This window comes from Megascapheus bottae, chromosome 2, assembly GCF_031878675.1.
Source record: "Megascapheus bottae isolate mThoBot1 chromosome 2, mThoBot2.hap1, whole genome shotgun sequence".
In the NCBI taxonomy this organism is placed as follows: domain Eukaryota; kingdom Metazoa; phylum Chordata; class Mammalia; order Rodentia; family Geomyidae; genus Megascapheus; species Megascapheus bottae.
Genome location: NC_143510.1, coordinates 69,554,638 through 69,574,088, shown reverse-complemented (window position 1 = coordinate 69,574,088; position 19,451 = coordinate 69,554,638). Strand labels below are relative to the sequence as shown.

The following is a 19,451-nucleotide window of genomic DNA, read 5'->3' as shown; positions in this document are numbered from 1 at the left end:
AATAAGAGTCTCATAGACTTTGCTGCCTGCGTTAGCTTGGAACCACAATCCTCAGAACTCAGTCTAGGGTTATAGATGTGAGCCAGCATCTGGCCTCTATTCTTAAATTATATTTTTAAGTCACACCACATTTTGGTGGTTCTGAGGTTTGACCTAAGGGTCTTGTGCTTGTTAGGCTGGTTCTGCTGTCTGTACAACTTGGGCCACAGAAACAGTGTACATTGCGCTCAGTCACACTTCAGTTAGGGTCTCTGGTTGTTGGTCTGAGCCAGCATCCAGGGAATGCCTTCAAATCTTCTACCAAACACTGGGGACAATATGCACATGTTACCATGCTGAGCACAGTGATCTTGCTATCATTTATTTATTTATTTTGCCCCAGGAAGCTAGGTACTGTAATCTTTCTAATCTCTGCCTTCACAGTAGATTACAGGTGTGAGCCACACAGGATGATTTTGAAGTCACATTATTAATATTCCTTGAAAAGAGGCAAAAGGAGTTTTCTAAAATTAGGTTTAACAAGAATAATCATTTGAAAAGCTCTTTTTATTTATTTATTTTTTTTTTAAAAAAACATTTGGAAAGTCCTGGCCAGCTACGGAGTTACAGGCTAATAAACGCAGCTATTCTAATGAAGAGGTAGAATGAAGTCAGAGGCTAACCCTGGGAAAAGTAATAATAGCCTATCTCAAAAATACAATATTAACAAGATGGAGTGCTTGGCTAAAGTGGCTGAGTGCCTCAAGCATGAGGCTCTGAGGGCAATGGGAGGAAATGCTAAAGATTTTCTTAAATAAAGGTGGAGGACAGATTTTATAAATACCTATTTATATTCAACTTAATATACTAAATATTGTATAGATACCACAGGAACTTCTATTTGTACTTGAAAGTTCATTTGCTATCGAACAAATGACGAATGATTCGATATAAAAAGTTATCAAACAACCAACTGAAATATGTTTTAGATTACAGTTAAATAATACACTGAATGTTGTACTTTGTTTATCTTTGTTTGAACTAAGCCCATAAAAGCCTGATAGCCAGCAACAACATACATTAGAAATATTTATAGTCTGTTTAATATAATATGAAGAAATGAAAGGTTAGTATAAGAGCATAATGTGGAAACTCTTCTAAAAGCTCAATTTACATTTCTGAATTTACACTTCACTTTTAAAGGCCATGTACAGATTTGATTATGCAGCGATGACAAGAAGAGGTGATATTTATTAAAATCCGCCAGGCTTTAAGTTCACCAGTAGGTCAAGTTGAAGAGGGCTTGAGAGAAAACTGTCACGTTCATTAGCTGGATTAAAGGAAACATTCTCACTTACCCCTTGGCCAACCGCAACTCTCTCCAATGCCTTCAAGGAAGTAAAGAGAAAGTCTGCTAGCATATTTAGTCTTCTAAGATTCATAAACATAGTATAAGGGTTCACAGAAGGGACATTTAAAATAATTAAGCAATAGTGTAATATTATACAAACATGTTAATATTATTAGAGAATGGCAACTACATGCATGTATAAATTAGACCTAATGACTAAAGGCTCATATATAGAAATGCATATTCTCAGAATTCCAGAAGGAATCAGAAAGCAGGAAAGTAGCAAAGTGACTCAGATGGACTTAACTTCAGTACAGCTAAACAATCAAATTTCAATTATGATGTATATGTATAGATATATTTATATATACCATTTCAACATATATCTTATAATTACAAAGAACATAAAATTTCATCCCATTATTTTTGAGAGCTAAAAACCAAATGGAGGGCTTTGTGAATGTTGGACTGAGGCCACATTCTTAGGTACAACCTAAGAATTCTTACTAGCAAGCCATATTCTTATCTCTCTCCCTCTCTCCCTTCCCCCCCTCTCTGTCTCTGTCTCTGCCTGTCTCTGTCTCTGTCTCTCTCTCTCTTTGCCAGTCCTGGGCTTGAGATCAGGGCCTGAGCACCATCCTTGGACTTTCTCAAGGCTAGGGCTCTATCACTTGAGCCTCAGCATCACTTCCAGCTTTTTATGTATGTGGTACCAAGAAATCGGACCCAGGTCTTCGTGCATGCTAGGCAAGCACTCTACCACTAGGCCAAACTCCCAGCCCCACATTCTTATCTCTAATGGAAGCTTTTTAGCAAAGAAAATGAACTGATTAAATTTGAAAGCTATGTATGTATGTATGTATAAATGCATGCATGCATGCATGTATGTATGCATGTCTGTATGTCTAGTATCTATCCTGGAATTTGAACCCCGGGGCTCAAGCTTGACAGACATGCATTGTACCAGAGTCATGCTTCTATGCTTTTAATGCTTTAGTTCATTTTTCAAATAGGAATCTATACCTTTGCCTTGACAGTTTTCTAAGATTTATTTAGTACTCTCTTCTGAGTTACAGCTGTCAGTCAGTACATCCTGGGATATTGTTTGAGATAGAGGATTTGTAATTTGTTTGTCCAGGCAGGCTTTGAAATTGGGCTTTCCTATCTCCACCTCCTGAGTAGCTGTGATATCAGTCACATGCACTATCTAATCTTCAACAAAGGTGACAAAACATAAGAGAAAAATTGACATTTATGTATTAATTCCTTGTCATTTTGTTCATTTTAGTGTTTGATTCTTTAGTTTTTTTAGTGTTTAATCCTTATTTCCTTTATCTACTTGACAAGGAAATTCATTATTTCCTATATCTTCATAATGTGTCTTTCACTTCTCTGTGTAAGTTTTTGTTTTTCATGATTTATGTCATGAATTTCTTTGTTATTGAAGGTTATATCTGCTTTAATTATGAACAATAACTTTGCTATATAGAGTTCTAAGTTGGTAGTTATTTTCTCAGGGCTTGTAACACATTATTCTATACCCTCCTTGCTTTTTGAGTTTGTGTTGACTAGTCTTCTGATACATTTGCCTTTTGTACAATTTAGTGCTATTCTCTTATAGCTTTCAGTATTCTTTACATGATTGATTACAGAGCTTTTACTAGAATATGGCACAGAAACTTTTTATTCTTGTGTTGTTTGCTTAGTAGTCTAAAAGTTTGAATGTCTACTCATTTCTAAAATTTGGGATATTCTCTACTATTGTTTTACTGAATATATTTTTTATGTTTCTAATGTTTATACATTTCGGTTTCTTCTATAAATATGTTTCATGCTTTGGTCTTTCAATGGTATCCCAGAAGGGATGTGTGTTTTATTGTAGTTTGTCTTTCTTAATGTCTGAATTTTCTGTAATTCATCTAACTTGTCTTTAAGGTCTTTTTGACTTGATTCAGTCTGTTTGCAAAATTTTCAAATAACATTTTTAATTTGGCCTGAGTTTTCATTTCGTGAAAGTAGATTTTATATTTTTTGTTTATGTTTCTTTAATGAATTTATTTTTAATATCTTTGTCTTCTTTACTCCATCCAGATGTTTATTTGTATCCTCTTATAATTCATTCAGGCATTTACTTGTAACCTCTTTAATCTTATTCACCATTCTAATAATCATACTTTTGTTTAAATTTTTTTTGCCTGAGATTACATTTTTTTTTCCATACTACTGGAATCTATTATTGTATAGTTTTTTTATTTTTAGAGGAGCTATACTGCCTTGTTTCCTCAATTTCTTTTTAGTGTTTCTAATGCTGTATTTGCACATCTCAGGCCAAGATGTTGGTTAGAGGTTTTATGTACCTGAATATTTCAGCTGAAATATTCTCAATGTTCAGGCAGGACTATGGAATGATCCAGTTGAGGTACAAATTCTTATGACTACACTGGTGGCACTGCTCAGTAGCCAAGAAATCATCCATCTGCTTGTGGCACAAAGGACAATTCCATAGCACCACTTAGAAAGAAAACTATCTGAAGTCTATCAGGTTGCCAGTGTATGAATGACTTGATGCTGTATGTGGGCTGATGGTGAGGCCATTCCGGGACCAGTTGTCTGCTTCAAGGTTGTTTTCACTTTAGAAGCTTTTCTGGTTTGTGTTTTGGGAGCTGCTGCTGACTACGGAAGGGTGATTTTTGCAGATGCACAAGGTTATTGGCAGGATCACTACCTGTCTTGAGTTGTATAGCTAATTAGTAAGTGAATAAGCAATAAAAATGATCTCTCTAAGTCTTAATGCGCTTCCTATACCCTCATGCAATGTAGATTTACTGGAAAAATTTTTTCACTGTATAAAAATGTACAACTCAGAAACTGTTTTGAGAATTAGAGAATATATACAACTGAAGAATATCATCAAGGTACTTGAAAATTACTTGAAGAAAGACTCACTAAAATCTCCTGTTGAATACAATGTTATGAATACTATAGAAAAACAACAATACTATAGAAAATAATTTTATATTTGATTTTTTGTTATGGATGTTTGCACAGGCTAAACTGAATAAAGAAGAAAATGTTGTAAAGAAGTTAGTTTGTGTCAATAAAAATATCATATAACAAAGGAAGAGTCAGTTCTAGTTGCAAAGGTGAAAAACCAAGAAAACAGAAGAAATGTTTCCTTGTCTTTCCATAACTGAAAGTAAGAAAAGAAGTTAAGGTGCACGAGGATTGAGATGCACATTAAGAAGACACATTCCAGGAATAACAGAGCTGTTCAGTGAAGCTCTGTTAGGGCAACATGCTGCCTGAATTCTGTATTTATGAGATATGTTTTCCAAAATTCTTTTTTTTGTTTCTTGGAAGTTTATTTTAAGCAATTATTCTTGTTTTATGAATATATTATTCCATCTAAGAAATATGAATGGCCATTTTATGTTATTTTGGATACTGTCACTTCCTTGAAGTTTCTTTTTATCATTTAAAAGAAAATCTAACATCTATTTTTTAGTGCTAGACTTTCCTTTTGTCATCTTATGATTCTTGGCAGTTGACTATTAAAATGGAGATTCCATAAACCTTACTACAGACATTGAGCTTATGATTAAAGATTATTAATAAGAAGTATCATCATAAGCAGGAGTAGGATACATTTTCTCTACCAAGGGTCTTTTGGCTATTATAACAACAGTTGAGGGAAATATAAAATGACCAGTACAGATAGGTGTATAGGGCCAGTCTAGCAGAATCATAGAAACATGTACTAAATGGTTTTGATTGCAGAGTGGACATTCTTTACTTATCAGAGAGGTATAATTTACCTTTTTAAATGCAAAGGCTTTTGATGCCAGTAGCTTTAAGCATTTATTTTTAAAATGCTCAAATTCCTTCAAAAAGACTTTAGTTTCTTTCTAGGAGGTTATAAGACTATCAATGATCTAGTATAATGTAATTCCAAGAATGACTATCATTCTAACAGGATTTTGAGAACGCTTCACTTATACACACACCATATTTTAAGTGGGGCTAAACTAAGGGATTTTTATTGAGCAAAAATAGATTTCTAAAATACTTCTACAATTTATAATCTCTTCCAGTTACATAGCAACATGAGAAATAGTGGAAGAATTGCAAAGAAATAGGTCTTTAAAATAACTTTTCTTGTAGTTGAAGATTAAAAATATTAAATCAACTACAGATCATTACAATTTTTATTGCATAAAAATTAGATATCCAATAAACATGTCTTTTGGGGGAGGGGGCACTGATAAAAGGTTTCATGAGGACCTTGTACTCAACAGGCTTGCTTGATTCTTTGGAGATCACTTGAGTCACATCTCCAGTTTAGATTTTAGTTTAGAGAGAGAGTCTCATGGGTTTTTTAGCCCTAGGCTAGTTTTGAACCTTGATCCTCAGAATCATAACCTTCTAAATGGTTAGGAATACAGGTGTGAGCCCCTGGTACTCAGTTTAATACCATGTTTTAATATACAAAAACATGGTGAAATTGAGAAATGACAAATGATGGTAAGTAACTTAGCATAGCCTCAATATTACAGTTAACTTTTCTGTCTGATAAGAGCACAAAATAACGTATTCTTACAAAATGTCCAGTATATAACAGACTAAGTATAGTCTGTATCTTACAATTTAAGTCTCTTGATTTATTCATCTATATAAGCGCAATATTTTAAATTTCGTATGACAATACAACCACCTACCATACTTAGCTTCTTTTGCAAACCAACATGGAATCAGGAACAAAGAATATGATGGATGAAAACATCCTTAGTCTGAGGATACTTGTTAAATCAAGCATAGTATTTTTATTTAATTAGATAATTACTTCACATTTTAGATATTTGGTATTTTATTCCATTCTATAAAAATATGAAGAGATTAAATGACTTTTAGAAAAAACTGCAAATACACTATAGGACTACATTGAATACACTAAACTGAGTTTGTGTCTTAAGACTTGGTAGTTCATCCATTTTATGTAGTAACTGGAGAATGATGTGTAAATACTAGCTGGAACAATGCATAATGTTTGAAGAGCATATCATTTTCTCATAATTTATAATGTACAAAATGCTAAAAATCTGTAAAATGTGGCATATGACATATGAGAGTAACCAAAAATAAGAAATTTTGCAAACCCAGGACATAGATTCTACTATAGGAAGGAAAATCAAAGCATACCAAACAGGCTGACATTCTGGCATTACGACCACAGCACCATTTCTCTTCCCTCAAATAGCTGCACATTGGAAATCCCCACTTTTCTTGAGGACATCCTGCAGACAGAGTGAAAGCATGTATTATTTAAATAGCATTCTTCCATTCTTCCTCTTTCAGTTAAAGTAAATAATCTAATGAGAAAGCAAATCAGTCATTGAGAAAGTCAAACAGTAGTTAAATATGGAAGTGGCGATCTGTAACAGTTTATTCCAGTTTGCTAATTGAAAACACTAGTTTTGTGAAAAATATTGGCTCAATAACAGCTGTTTTGTGTTTAAGTCTGCATGTCTGATTCCAACCAAATTGCAGAAATCATTTTTTCAAAGATTTACCAAAAGCAACATAAAATGGTAAATAAGGGGTAGGTGAGGAGATACTGGACATTTATTGCCAATTTGACTTTGATTTTTAAAAATGCAACTTATTAGCACAGCATTTAATAAACTGTTATAGAATAGTATGAATTCATTGCTCTTAATAATAAAGCAACATTTTTTGATATTACGATTATTTAAAAAAATAACAGCTGAGGCCAGGAGTTTGGCCTAGTGGTAGAGTGCTTGCCTAGCATTCACCAAGACCTGGGTTTGATTCCTTGGTACCATAAACATAGGAAAAAGCCAGAAGTGGTGCTGCGGCTCAAGTGGTAGAGTTCTAGCCTTGAGAAAGCCAAGGACAGTGCTCAGGCCCTGAGCTCAAGGCACAGGACTGGCAAAAAATAAATAAAATAACAGCTGTTCAGGCTCTTTTTCTTCATAGGCTTGTAAGATCTCCAACTGTACTTTAATTTGGCTTGATTGTACTGTTGGTTTAAATAATGATACCAGAAATCAACATCTCTACTGCAAAACTCACATATGTTACTCCCTGATGTTCTAACTTTTCAGATGGAACCATAGAGTCTTGAAACAAGAAAAAAGAACAATATTATTTATTTATTTATTTTCAATATATTTAATGACAAGTTTAATTAATATTTATAGCCTATTAAGGGCTGTAAACATGTTCTCTTTCTTATTTAACATACATAATGACAATATGAGGGTTTACTTATTTTACTAATGTAAGAACTAAGGATTAAGTAGTTAATATTCTGACAACAAAGGAATGGATACCAGGAAAATTTTACTTAGTTCTTTAAATCATGAATGTGATGAGATTTCAATAACTACTGAAAGAGTTTATGGCAGATGGAAAGCTGGTTAATCACATCAGGAAAAAGGGTGCCTTTGAGTCTTTGTTAGGAGTAAGTCACATCTAACATCAGGCATTAGGGACTACAGCAACATTTTATTTTTTCATTGGCTGTGGGGCTTGAAATCTGGGCCGAGCACCAGTTCTTCAGCTCAATGCTAAAACTCTACCACTTGAGCCACAGCACATTTCCAGTGCTCTGGTACTTAACTGGAGATCGGAGTCTATCAGACTTTAGTGCCTGGGCTGGCTTGGAACCATGATTTTCAGAACTCAGCCTCCTGAGTAGCTAGGATTATAGGTGTGAGCCAATGGCACCTGGCCATTTTTTATTTTAAATCAAAGCCTGGAAAATAAATTTGAATAAAAATTATAAAAACTGACAGAATTAAAGGAAAATTGAAATACATATAAATTTCTATTAAGCTAAGGCATAAAACACAACTACAAACAGAAGTTCTTTCATGAAATCTACCTCAGTCGAATTTTCTTTTAATGAGTTTTTATTTTCATGTTTGTAGTTGTGTTTTTAATGCATTAATATTGTGAGGCAATATTGTTGATGCTTTAATGCTATTAACTTGCTTTTATTTCTAATATAATTCTATGAACTATTATTCCCATATTTCAGACAGGGTAACTGAAGGCAGGCTAAGAAAACTGTCTAATTTATAAATCTCATACATGGCAGCCTTGGAACTTAAACCCAGGAAGTCTGACTCAAGAATCCACAGTTTTAACAATCAAGCTATAAATTTACATTCATAAACAACCTCTTTTGTAATTATGGAGAACTCATGGAACCCCTAAAGTCTATCCAAGTCATTTTTGGCCACATTTGGTTCCAAGAAGAATTTACACTAGTTGCATTTTATTGAAGGTTTTAGGATTCAATAGAGACACGAATGTTAAATGATAAGGTTAAAACAGGCAGATTTTAATGTAAAGAGATAGAGAGCACAGAGATAGAGGGTGTGTTGTATTTTATTATACCAACAATTTTTTATGACATTTACATTGCACCAGATGTCATAAGCCATCCAGAGATGATTGGAAGTACAGGCAATGATATACATAGGCTATAGTACTGTGTTCATGTATATAAAGTACTAAAAAATCCACAGATTTTGGAATCTGAGACTGTATAATGAATCTTCTGCAAAAACAGAAAGCAAGGAACAACTATTAAGAGATGACTTAATGCAGCAAAAAAGAGATCACACAAACAAAAGCTTCAAATAAGACACACTCTTAAAAAACAAAGAATATCTTACAATTTGAAATAATGATCTGTTGCTCAACATTTTCTACTATTCAACTAAATATCTAGAAAGAAAGAAATCAGCAAACAAATTTGAAAAACATTTTAATAAATAGATGAGTCAATTTATTTTCTAAACCAAATCTCAATTTTAAAATACAAGAAAATGGATTCATAATGAAAGGTATAATTAGTGGCTAAATCTACTCTGCAATTCACCTTAGGCTTTGAAGAAGCATGTCTGGTTAGTGAAAATAGGTACAGAGATCCTTTTGGAGTGATAGTATAAAGAAAACTTGGGCAAAAAATAATATAATAATAGGACATTGAGAAGAGCACAGACTTTCTGACAAATAGATTCCATTGGAATGGATATATCAGTTCCAAAAAAAATCTAAAACAAGAAATCCATAGCCAAATTATTCATGAGTTCTTGACCCACAGAAATTATTAGAAATAATAACTATTGGGTCAATAGCTGCAATAAGTTTGGGAGGCGACTTCTTACACAGAATTAGGAAACACATGTCATTTAAAAGGAACAATGAGCTGGAAGGAGGTAATTATTCCATATAAGAAAAATTCACTGCTCCTGGGATAAGAGAAATTTCCTTTTGAAGGTAAGAGACAAATGTTTGATCATACAAGAAAATGTAGGACCTTTCAGAAAAGACATTGCAGATATAGATAATTTGGTTATGACTGACAAAATTCTAGATGCTGTGGTAGAACCATTTTAGAACTGGGGAGAAACAAAGCGCATAAAAACATTATCACCACAATGATGGCTAGCTTAAGGAAATGCAATCTGTTTGTAAGAGCCCCCTTGTAACCTTACACAACAAAACCTAAGCTAGAAGGACAGGCTCACGGTGTGATCTGTCTCCCTGACTCCATATCCAAAGTACCTCTACAGGCTCAAAGATCCTACCGCAGTTTGAAGGAACTGGTAGGCTATGTGAATCCCTAACACTGGATATTTCAACTTGAACTCTGGCCTTGGCTGTTGGACTCCTGAGCTCTTCAGCTCAAGGCTATCCAGTCTCACGGTCTTTAGTGCTAGGGCTGGCTTTGAACCAAGATACTCAGATCTCAGCCTCCTGAGTAGTTAGGGTTATAGGTGTGTGCAACCACAACCAGCTGTTTTTTTTTTCTTTTAAGCTTGTCCTATGTTAGTTTTATAGTCAAGTGTTTTTGAATATAAGTCTTGCTTTTACATTATTTTAAATTCAAAGCAGACATCATATTTCTTTTCCATTTTTCTATGTAGATGTATTAATTTTTTATTTAAATTTAAGAAGTCTTGGCTTCTTTCATTTATCATGAGTACAAAGAAAACTTTTTTATGCTAAATAAACTCAATCTACATAAGCTTCAAAAACCAGTTTATATTAGTCACAAAAATAATGAGGCTCAAATTAAAGAAAAAAGAGAGTGAATTATTAAAGATCCATTTCTAAAGACTGTGAAGTCGGCAAAAAATGCCCCAGGACAAACATAATATCAGTGCCAACATTCTAGAAAACATACAGCTTACTGAAGATCAGATACAGCTGTCAGTGTGAGGTAATTGAACTAAGATTGCCAAGAAATCTCTGTTTATTCTACACAAGTTGGCAAGACTTTATCTGTGATACAGGTTCAGCAGAACAGTGAAAGTAATGCTGTATTCTAACAAAAGCTTTTAATCTGCTGACTCTACAGGTTGACAGTATTCTACTTATCTCCTTTAAGACTGAGTGAAGAGAATATCTAGTCTAGTGACCTCACAAATCCTTTTCAAGCTCAGATAATTCCTGCAAGTATCTTATCCACACTGTTAATAAAGGAACTGGTTAATAACTGGTAATTTAAAAAAATTACCAGACAGTTGGTTAGAGAATATTCCTGGTTAAGAATCAGACATATTAAAACTTTGAGAAATGTTAACACTATTTTTGCCATTATTGTACTCATAGATTTGTAGTTTTCAAAAACTTCATATTATCATCCAAATGCATAATCAGAGCAGAAAATCAAAGTATTTGTTTATACAAAGGCAATATAATTAAGAGACATATACACAAAATCTAAGTCAAAAATGTACCAATACAAACGAGTCTGGTTCAGTGTAAATAACAGACATGCTTGAAAAGCTGTGCTCAAGTAAGAGAACAAAATTAGTGCCAAAAGAGATAAATCACCTAATTTAACTTTTTGTCTTTCATTTAAAGATAATCTACAATGGATACCTGCTTTATACATGGACATATTCTCAAATGGTGGTAGAGAACCAGCCTAGAGTGAAAAACCTGTGGGATAGTTAGTACTCAAGTCCTGGGTTTGAGGTCCAGTACTGGCTTTTTAAAAAAGCAATGAAACTTCAGAGAAAGTGAACACTAAGTATTTATTATTCTCTCTTAAAATTCCAATAGGTGACACAAAATAAGAGAACCAGGCCAAAAAATTCCATAAAAATGTGCCTGCAACCTTGTGCTAACTGATAAGTAAAGAAAATATTGGAAGAATCATCATATTACCTAACACATTAAAGGCAGAAAGCAAGCATGAAGTCACACTATTGCTTGCTAGGGCCACACTGGTGATAGTAGATTACATACCTGCAGTGTTTGGAGTGGACTAATACTGTTAAAAAAAACTCTCAAAAACAAATCCTCAAAGAAACATCCATTCATTAAAAGGGCTATAGTATTAGAGCTCTCTGAAGAGGAAGTAAGAATGGGCTATAGACACATGAAGAAATGCTTGACATCTCTGACCATACAAGAAATGCAAATCAAAATAACTCTGAGATTCCACCTCACCCAAACTGGAATGGCTATTATCAAGAAATCAAATAACAATAGATGCTACCAGGGATGTGGCCAGGAGGGATCCCTGCTAACTGCTAGGTGGAATGTACTCTTTCAACCACTCTGGAAAGCAGTGCAATTCCTCAAAAGACTAAATATAGAGCTTCCCTATGATCCAGCAATCCCACTCCCTAGTATTTACCCAAATTTCTGAAGCAAGGCCCTACTAAAGCTACTAGCACAATGATGTTCATTGCAGTATTATTTACCATAGCTAAGATATGGAACCAACCCAGATGCCCCTCAGTAGATGAATGGATCAAGAAGATGTGGTACTTATACAGCATGGAATTCCATGCTGCCATCAGAAAGAATGACATTGTGCCATTCGTAGGAAATGGAAAAACTTGGAAAAAATCATAGTAAATGAAGTAAGCCAGACCCAAAGGAGCATAGGCTCCATGACATCCCTCATTCGTAATAGTTCATATCTAGGACTCTCCTAGCAGAGGGATCACAATACCTCAAAACCTATATACTATGATCATACACGATGAGACTAAATGAACTCTAGGTTAATGAAACAAGAAAGAGATTTATCTTTGTGATTGCTCTTTTTAATGTACTATGTAAAGTTATTTCTTTTCTCTTTTTTTCCACATATGGTTAATCTCATGAGGTTACTGTATCTGAATTTATATACTAGTATACTGTACACACACTTATTTATTTGAAATAGGAAAGGAAAAGGGAAAAACAAGATGACTCGGGGAGGGGAGGGGAGGGAAAAGGAGAAGGGTATCAAGGTTTGAGAAGGAATGTACCCACTACCTGACAAATGTAACTGTAACCCATCTATAAATTACAATTAAAAAAAAAAGACTCCCTGGTAGTATACAGAGAAAAGGTGAGGAAAAAAATAGACCAAGCACAAATGTGTGCCTTCACAAAGGTTGTTTTTAATAACACTCACAGTATATAGTTGAACTGCCATAATTTACAGTAATTGAGATACACTTAATTGTAAGGCCAAAGAAGTGCTCCATTTTTCTGATAACTGATATGTGAAAAAAATGTGATTGATAGACGTAATTGGCAGGGTTTCATACAGCTTACTTCCACTTTCATAGGAAAAATATTCATTTTACACTGAAATTTCACAAAATATTTTCTCTCCATATTCTAAGAGAAGAAAATAGCAAAATTTCAACTTAATTATAATAATATTAAGATTAAATCATTGAAACACTAGTTAACCTTGGAAAAATATATATTCCATAAAGCACTTTAATAAAACTATTTTTGGTCTCTTAGGGACTACAGGCTCATAACATAAAATATTTAAAAGCAGTTCTTAAAACATATGGCATAAATTCAGTATTAATAATGACACATAGAGAACTTTGAGACATTTTTGAAAACTCACATTCATGAGAGACCACCTCTATGGTCTACCACAATGATACTGGGTAAAAATATTCATGCTAAAAGGTATTACTTACATAGTAAATATCATCAAAATAAAGTAGTATATATGCCAGAATCTTCTACTGGACTATACTGGACTATTAATAACTTCATTTTGCATTTCATACCAAAGGCAACATTGCCCAAATTCTATCATACAGATTTGCACATAAAGTGAGGATGAGAGGCAGGTATTTAAGAGATGAAGTGAGAGATACATGACATACTTGGCCTTTCAGGGTACACTAGTATTTGATATACAACAGGATATATGAGAGAAAATACCCTGTACACATAAACTATCACTCTTTACTTGAGTTATTTTAATATGAGCAAACTAAATAGTGGAATATTTCTATTTTGGTAAAGAATACTAGAGCCATATAGTATATACTATAAATATAAAGTAGGATTACATCCATATTTCATAGTAGAATAGTGGCTGTGAACTATTCTGGTATCAACTTGTTTTTTTCATTGTTTAACCATATTCCTTACTTCCCTCTTCTCCTGTATCTGTGTATATATGTGTGTATGTGTGTGTGTGTGTGTGTGTGTGTATATATATATATATATATATCTTTTGCCTATCTCCACTTCTCTACTTATACATGTATACATACTTTCTATATCTTCCTCATCAAAATTCTAGTGGTACCAAGAGGAATATACTGTCCTTGAATTGGTCTAGTTTCAGTTGGGCCTGGTGGTATACTCTTGTAATCCCAGCATAGTGGAGAAGTTGAAGTAAAGAATCTAGGGTGTTAGACTTTGTTTCACAAAACAAGTAGACATAGAAAAGTAATAGTCTAGCATTCACTTCATATCGCATATATATACAATCTAGTTTCCATCCTCTCAGATCTGTGTTTTTTTAAAGTCTTCATCTAAGATCTTAGGAATTTCTTGTGGGTTAATTATACCAGCTTTGTGAATGTTGACTTTGTTATACCCTGCTCAGCACTGGGGAGTTAAACTTTTGGTTTAGACCTGCAAATGGATCTGAATAGAGAGCCCATTTAAGGAAAAGTGAAATAAGAAATATGTATTCTTTTGAACACATTTCTATGTACTATTTTGTATATATTTCTTCCTCTGTAAGTCTGAGATTTCTTAAAAATCATAAGAAACACACTATTTCCAACTATATTGTTCACTAGAATTTATGTATGGAGCTTGTTATAGTTATTAATATTCAATTTTTACATCTAGAAATTGCAATTGAGAAGCCACACATCTGCAGCATACTAAACTTGTCAAGAGTTTGACTTGATTGGGCAACCAAGATTAGGAAATACTGCTATAAAAACTGCAAGGGCGGTTCATTACTTCTGTCTTATACAAAAGATAAAGTACGAGAAATGAAGTTGGACTGTCACCAAACATGAGTAAGTTAACTTTTGAGACCAATGTGGTGTCTAGAATTAAGCAAAACTACAAAATAAACCAAGTTTTCTTTTCTTTTTTTTGTAGGTCATGGGGCTTGGCCTAGGCATTGATGCTGAGCTCTTCAGCTTAAGGCTACTGTCCTACCCTTGAGCCAAGCCCTACTTCCCCTTTTCTAGAGGTTAACTGGAGATAAGAGTCTCAGGGCCTTTTGTGCCCAGGCAGGCTTTGAACCTTGATCCTTAGATCTCAGACTGGTGAGTAACTAGGATTACAGGCGTGAGCCACCACGCCCGGCTTCAATCATTTTCTTTCTTATTCTTTGCTTTTCTGACAACCAAAACCCCTAGCTTTATCATTCGCTTGTCACATTTAAACACAGAATTCTCTATTTGATAGTATTAGTGGTTTACTGTGCACATATACATAAATATATATGTGAATTTATATATACATATTTATTTTTATTTTTTATTTTTGCCAGTCCTGGGGCTTGAATTCAGGGCCTGAACACTGTCCTTGGGTCTTCCCAAGGCTAGCGCTCTACCATTTGAGTCATAGCACCACTTCTGGCTTTTTCTGTGTATGTGGTACCAAGGAATTGAACTCTGGGCTTCATGCATGCTAGACAAGTATGCTACTACTAGGCCACACTCCTAGCCCATATGTGTGTGCATGTGTACGTATATGTGTATACTATTATATAAATATATAAAATAAGTTTATAGTGTGTGTGTGTGTGTGTGTGTGTGTGTGTGTGTGTGTGTGTGTGTGTTTTGGCAGTCCCGTGGATTGAACTCAGGGTGCTGTACCGGATCCTTCTACCACTTGAGCCACAGCACCACTTCCAGCTTTTTTGAGTATTTTACTGAAGAGTCTCTGTGGCAAGAACAGAGTCTCATGGGACTTTTCTGCCTGAGCTAGATACACACTTAGATCCTCAGATCGCAATCTCCTGCAGGCATGAGCCACTGTACATATTTTTGACAGAAGAACCTTGCCATGGATTGGCGAAGCTTATAGGAAAAGAAAAAAAACATTACTAGCAAAATATATCTGATTCTCTGAACTAAGGGCTTCTCAAAAATGTTCTTTAAGGGTGAAAATGGTACCTCATATATTGTTAGATCACCACGATTTAAAATAGAGTATAGCACAGATGGCATTTAATGAATGCTTGTTAAATTGAACTCTACTTGTCATCTATTTGAGTTTTTTACCTCTTTCCCAAAGCATTTACTTTTTTGGGAGGCCCTTCACAATTTCCTTTTATTATACACAAAGTGCCAAATACAGAGGACTAGAAATAGTAACTATTCAAAAAACATTTGCTCAATTCAATCAGGTATCCTATTACTTATGTGAAAGCAGCTGCCACAGAAGGCAACAAAGATATATCCCACCCTATTTCTAGTCACTTGTTTTCAATAATCTTTCAATACACACTACATAGACATTCATCTATATCATTACATTTAAATTAAAGTGCTCAGTTTTGACAAAAAGATTGTGTCGAAGCTCTAATGGCTCATCAATCTGATAGTGATTTCTTTGGCATGAAAGAAAGTGACCAAAAATGTGTCTAAGGCATTTATTGCTCCTTTGTGCTCTTCAAGTACTGCTCCACCTAACAAACTCTGTCTAAATTCATTTTAATTACTATACATGGTCAATGAATATGTGTTAAGTTTAATGTCACAATTGATTAGAAAAGTTATCTGAAGAGTGATGCAAAATGGACTGGCAAAGGAGTAACTAGCCAATACCTTCTTTTCAATCCTGGCATGCACCTTCTGTAAATCTCTTTATAAGCAGGACTGGAAAACTAGATAGCAGGTGAAAACCTGTTACTTCCTGGTTGCTGAAAGTTATGTTCACCTTAATACTTCACAAAAACCAGAGAAAAAATAAAACTACTCATAACTTAACAATTTCTAACAAATATACAGCAGGAAACAAACATCTCAAATCAGTTAGGACTGTTCTGGGGATAATTCTGGAGGCAGAGTAAGGTGTTTGTAGAGAAAATAATTGGTAGAGCCTAGACTACACTGGCAAAAGGAGAAAAAATGTCTGTCCTTGGTGGGGAAGTACTGAGACCTGATGGTACAGATCAACGGCTGTTGGGATCTACCAGGACCAGAGGTATTGTCTTGGAAAGAGAATATATCTTCTGGGTAATGATTATGTGAAAGAAGGAGGTAAGCAGCTGACATTACAGGTATTAAATGCAGGAACATTATCTTTACATTTACAGATGCCTGTAATCCTAGCTACTCCTGAGGCTGATATCTGAGGATCATGGTTCAAAGCCAGTCCGGGAATGAAAGGCCCTGAGACTCTTATCTCCAATTAGCCATCTGAAAACCAGAGGGGCTCGGTGGCTCAAAGTGGTAGAGTACTAGCTTTGAGCTAAAGAGCTCAGAGACAGCACCCAGGCCCAGAGTTCAAGCCTCATAGCCAACAAAATAAATAAATAATAACAAAAAATTTACATATCTCCTGGGGCCGGGAATATGGCCTAGTGGAATAGTGCTTGAAGACCTGGGTTTGATTCCTTGGTACCACATACAGAGGAAAAAGCCAGAAGTAGTGCTATGGCTCAAGTGGTAGAGCTCTAGCCTCGACAAAACCCAGGACAATGCTCAGGCCCTGAGCCCAAGCCCAGGACTGGCCAAAAAAAAAAAAAATTACACACCCCAAGTGTCTACTTCTATCTCCATATTGGGCCAATTACTTTAAATTTTTCAAAAACTGCTTTATTTTATTTTATTTTGGGGTAATGTATAGAGGGATTACAGTTACATTCGTCAGGTAGTAAGTGCGTTACTTTTCACACATTAATACCCCTTCTCATGGTTTTGTTCCATTTTCTTTCCTCCAACTCCCTCCCAATCATCTTGTTTTTCCCCTTCCTTTCCCTATTTCAAATAAACAAATAAACATACATACAATATACCAGGTAACAAAGTCAGATATAGTAACTGCATGAGATTAACCAGAAAAAAGAAACTTCACATAATACATTAAGAACACTAATCATAAAAATAAATCTCTTGTTTCCATATCCTAGAATTCATTTCATTTAGTCTCATCCTATATGATCATATGTACGTAGCTTTTGAGCTTCTGTGACCTTCTGCTAGTGAATCCTAGATGTGTACTAATTATTACAAATGAGCGATACCATGGAGCTTATGTACCTTTGGGTCTGGCTTACATCATTTAATATGATTTTTTCCAAGTCTTTCCATTTTCTTATGAAGATGTGGTACTTACACACAATGGATTTCTATACTGCCATCAGAAAGCATGGGCCAATTATTTAAAAAAAAATTTCATTGTATGTTTCTTAAGAACTCTCAGAATCAAATAATACACCCAATCCAATGCTTTCCTACAAGGAATCTGTTATTAAGGATTAAGGGAAATCTTGTAAACAAGAAGTCCTGAGTTCAAATCCCAGTAATAAAAAATGAAGATGAATATGAAGTTTTTATATTCCTTTCCATTTTTTTTCCTGAGCTGATTCTGAGATATGATCCTCAGATCGCCACGTCCTAAGTAACTAGGATTACAGACATGAGTTACTAGTGGTCAGCTAAATGTTATCTTTTTTTATTGTAATTAATAAAAAGGTTACATGATATTTGCCAGATAGAAGGTGCATTAATTCACATACATTGATACCTTTTCACATGTGTTGGTACCCATTACCCTCAGCTAAATGTTATCTTAATGTAAAGTCAAATCACAATATTGTCCAAAAGAAAACAAAAAGAGACACAGAAAACAGCAATTATTAACCAAATAGTAATGCATGGAAAGCTTTATACCTTTGGGTAGGTCTTCAAACTCTTCAGATAAAAGGTGGTAGCAACAACCCACACTACAAACTCCCTTGACTTCAGACTTGGAAGTAAATATCCGCAGAGTATTTGGAGCAAGATCACCACAGGTATGTAAACCCACCATTAAACAATCCTTTAAAGACAAGAAGAAAAGTAAATGTTGGTAGCCAAAAGGGGGCTTAAAACAGAGCAAGGCACACTGGCTCATACTTTTAATTTCTCATTTCTTTTTTTTTTTTTTTTGTGGGTCATGGGGTTTGAACTCCACACTGTCCCTGAGCTCTTCAGCTCAAGCCTACCATCCTACCATTGAGCCACAGCTCCATTTCCCATTTTCTAATTGGAGATAAGAGTCTCAGGTCTTTTAGTGCCCGGACTAGCTTTGAACCTTGATCCTCAGATCTCAGCCTCCTGAGAAGCTAGGATTACAGGCGTGAACTACCAGGCAATTTCTCATTTCTTTTTACAACCAAGATTGGATCAACAAATAGACAGTATAAATCAAGGGTTTGCTCAAAGATACATATCATGTACTACTAGGCTTAATCTGTGATGTAAGGTATTATTATATCCTTTTTTTTTACTACATTAGTAAAATTTTTATAAGCTTCTTCAGATTGCTCATTAAAAAACCTTACAATGTTATAAAAATGTAATTGCTTCAAATATGGCTTTTCTACTGTTCACATGTTTAGTTTTTCATCATTTCAAATATAGGAAGATAAAATTCGACATAATATTTTCTGTTCTATGGCTAAAGGTATGGCTCAAGTTGTAGAGCAACTATCACCAATAGGTCCTTGAGTTCAAAACCCAGTACTGAAAAAAAGAAACTTTGCCCTGTATTTTATGGAAATATATTTGGAAGAAAAATTTCTCCTAAGTATGAAAAACTTAAATATACATATGCACATATATAATGGGGACAAGTGCAG

At 34.5% G+C, this 19,451-nt stretch overlaps 1 protein-coding gene across 2 annotated transcripts in view; it reads right to left on the bottom strand.

The window, feature by feature from the left end:
* Positions 1 to 19,451, bottom strand: part of Mettl25 (methyltransferase like 25) — a 53,416-nt gene that overhangs the window by 17,203 nt on the left and 16,762 nt on the right. For both annotated transcript variants that reach the window (XM_090328332.1, XM_090328333.1), the window contains exons 5-7: positions 18,502 to 18,649; positions 6,527 to 6,621; positions 1,338 to 1,367 (exon numbers count right to left, since the gene is read on the bottom strand). In XM_090328332.1, coding sequence (XP_090184458.1) covers positions 1,338 to 1,367; positions 6,527 to 6,621; positions 18,502 to 18,649 — 273 coding nt within the window. The remainder of the gene's footprint in view (positions 1 to 1,337; positions 1,368 to 6,526; positions 6,622 to 18,501; positions 18,650 to 19,451) is intronic.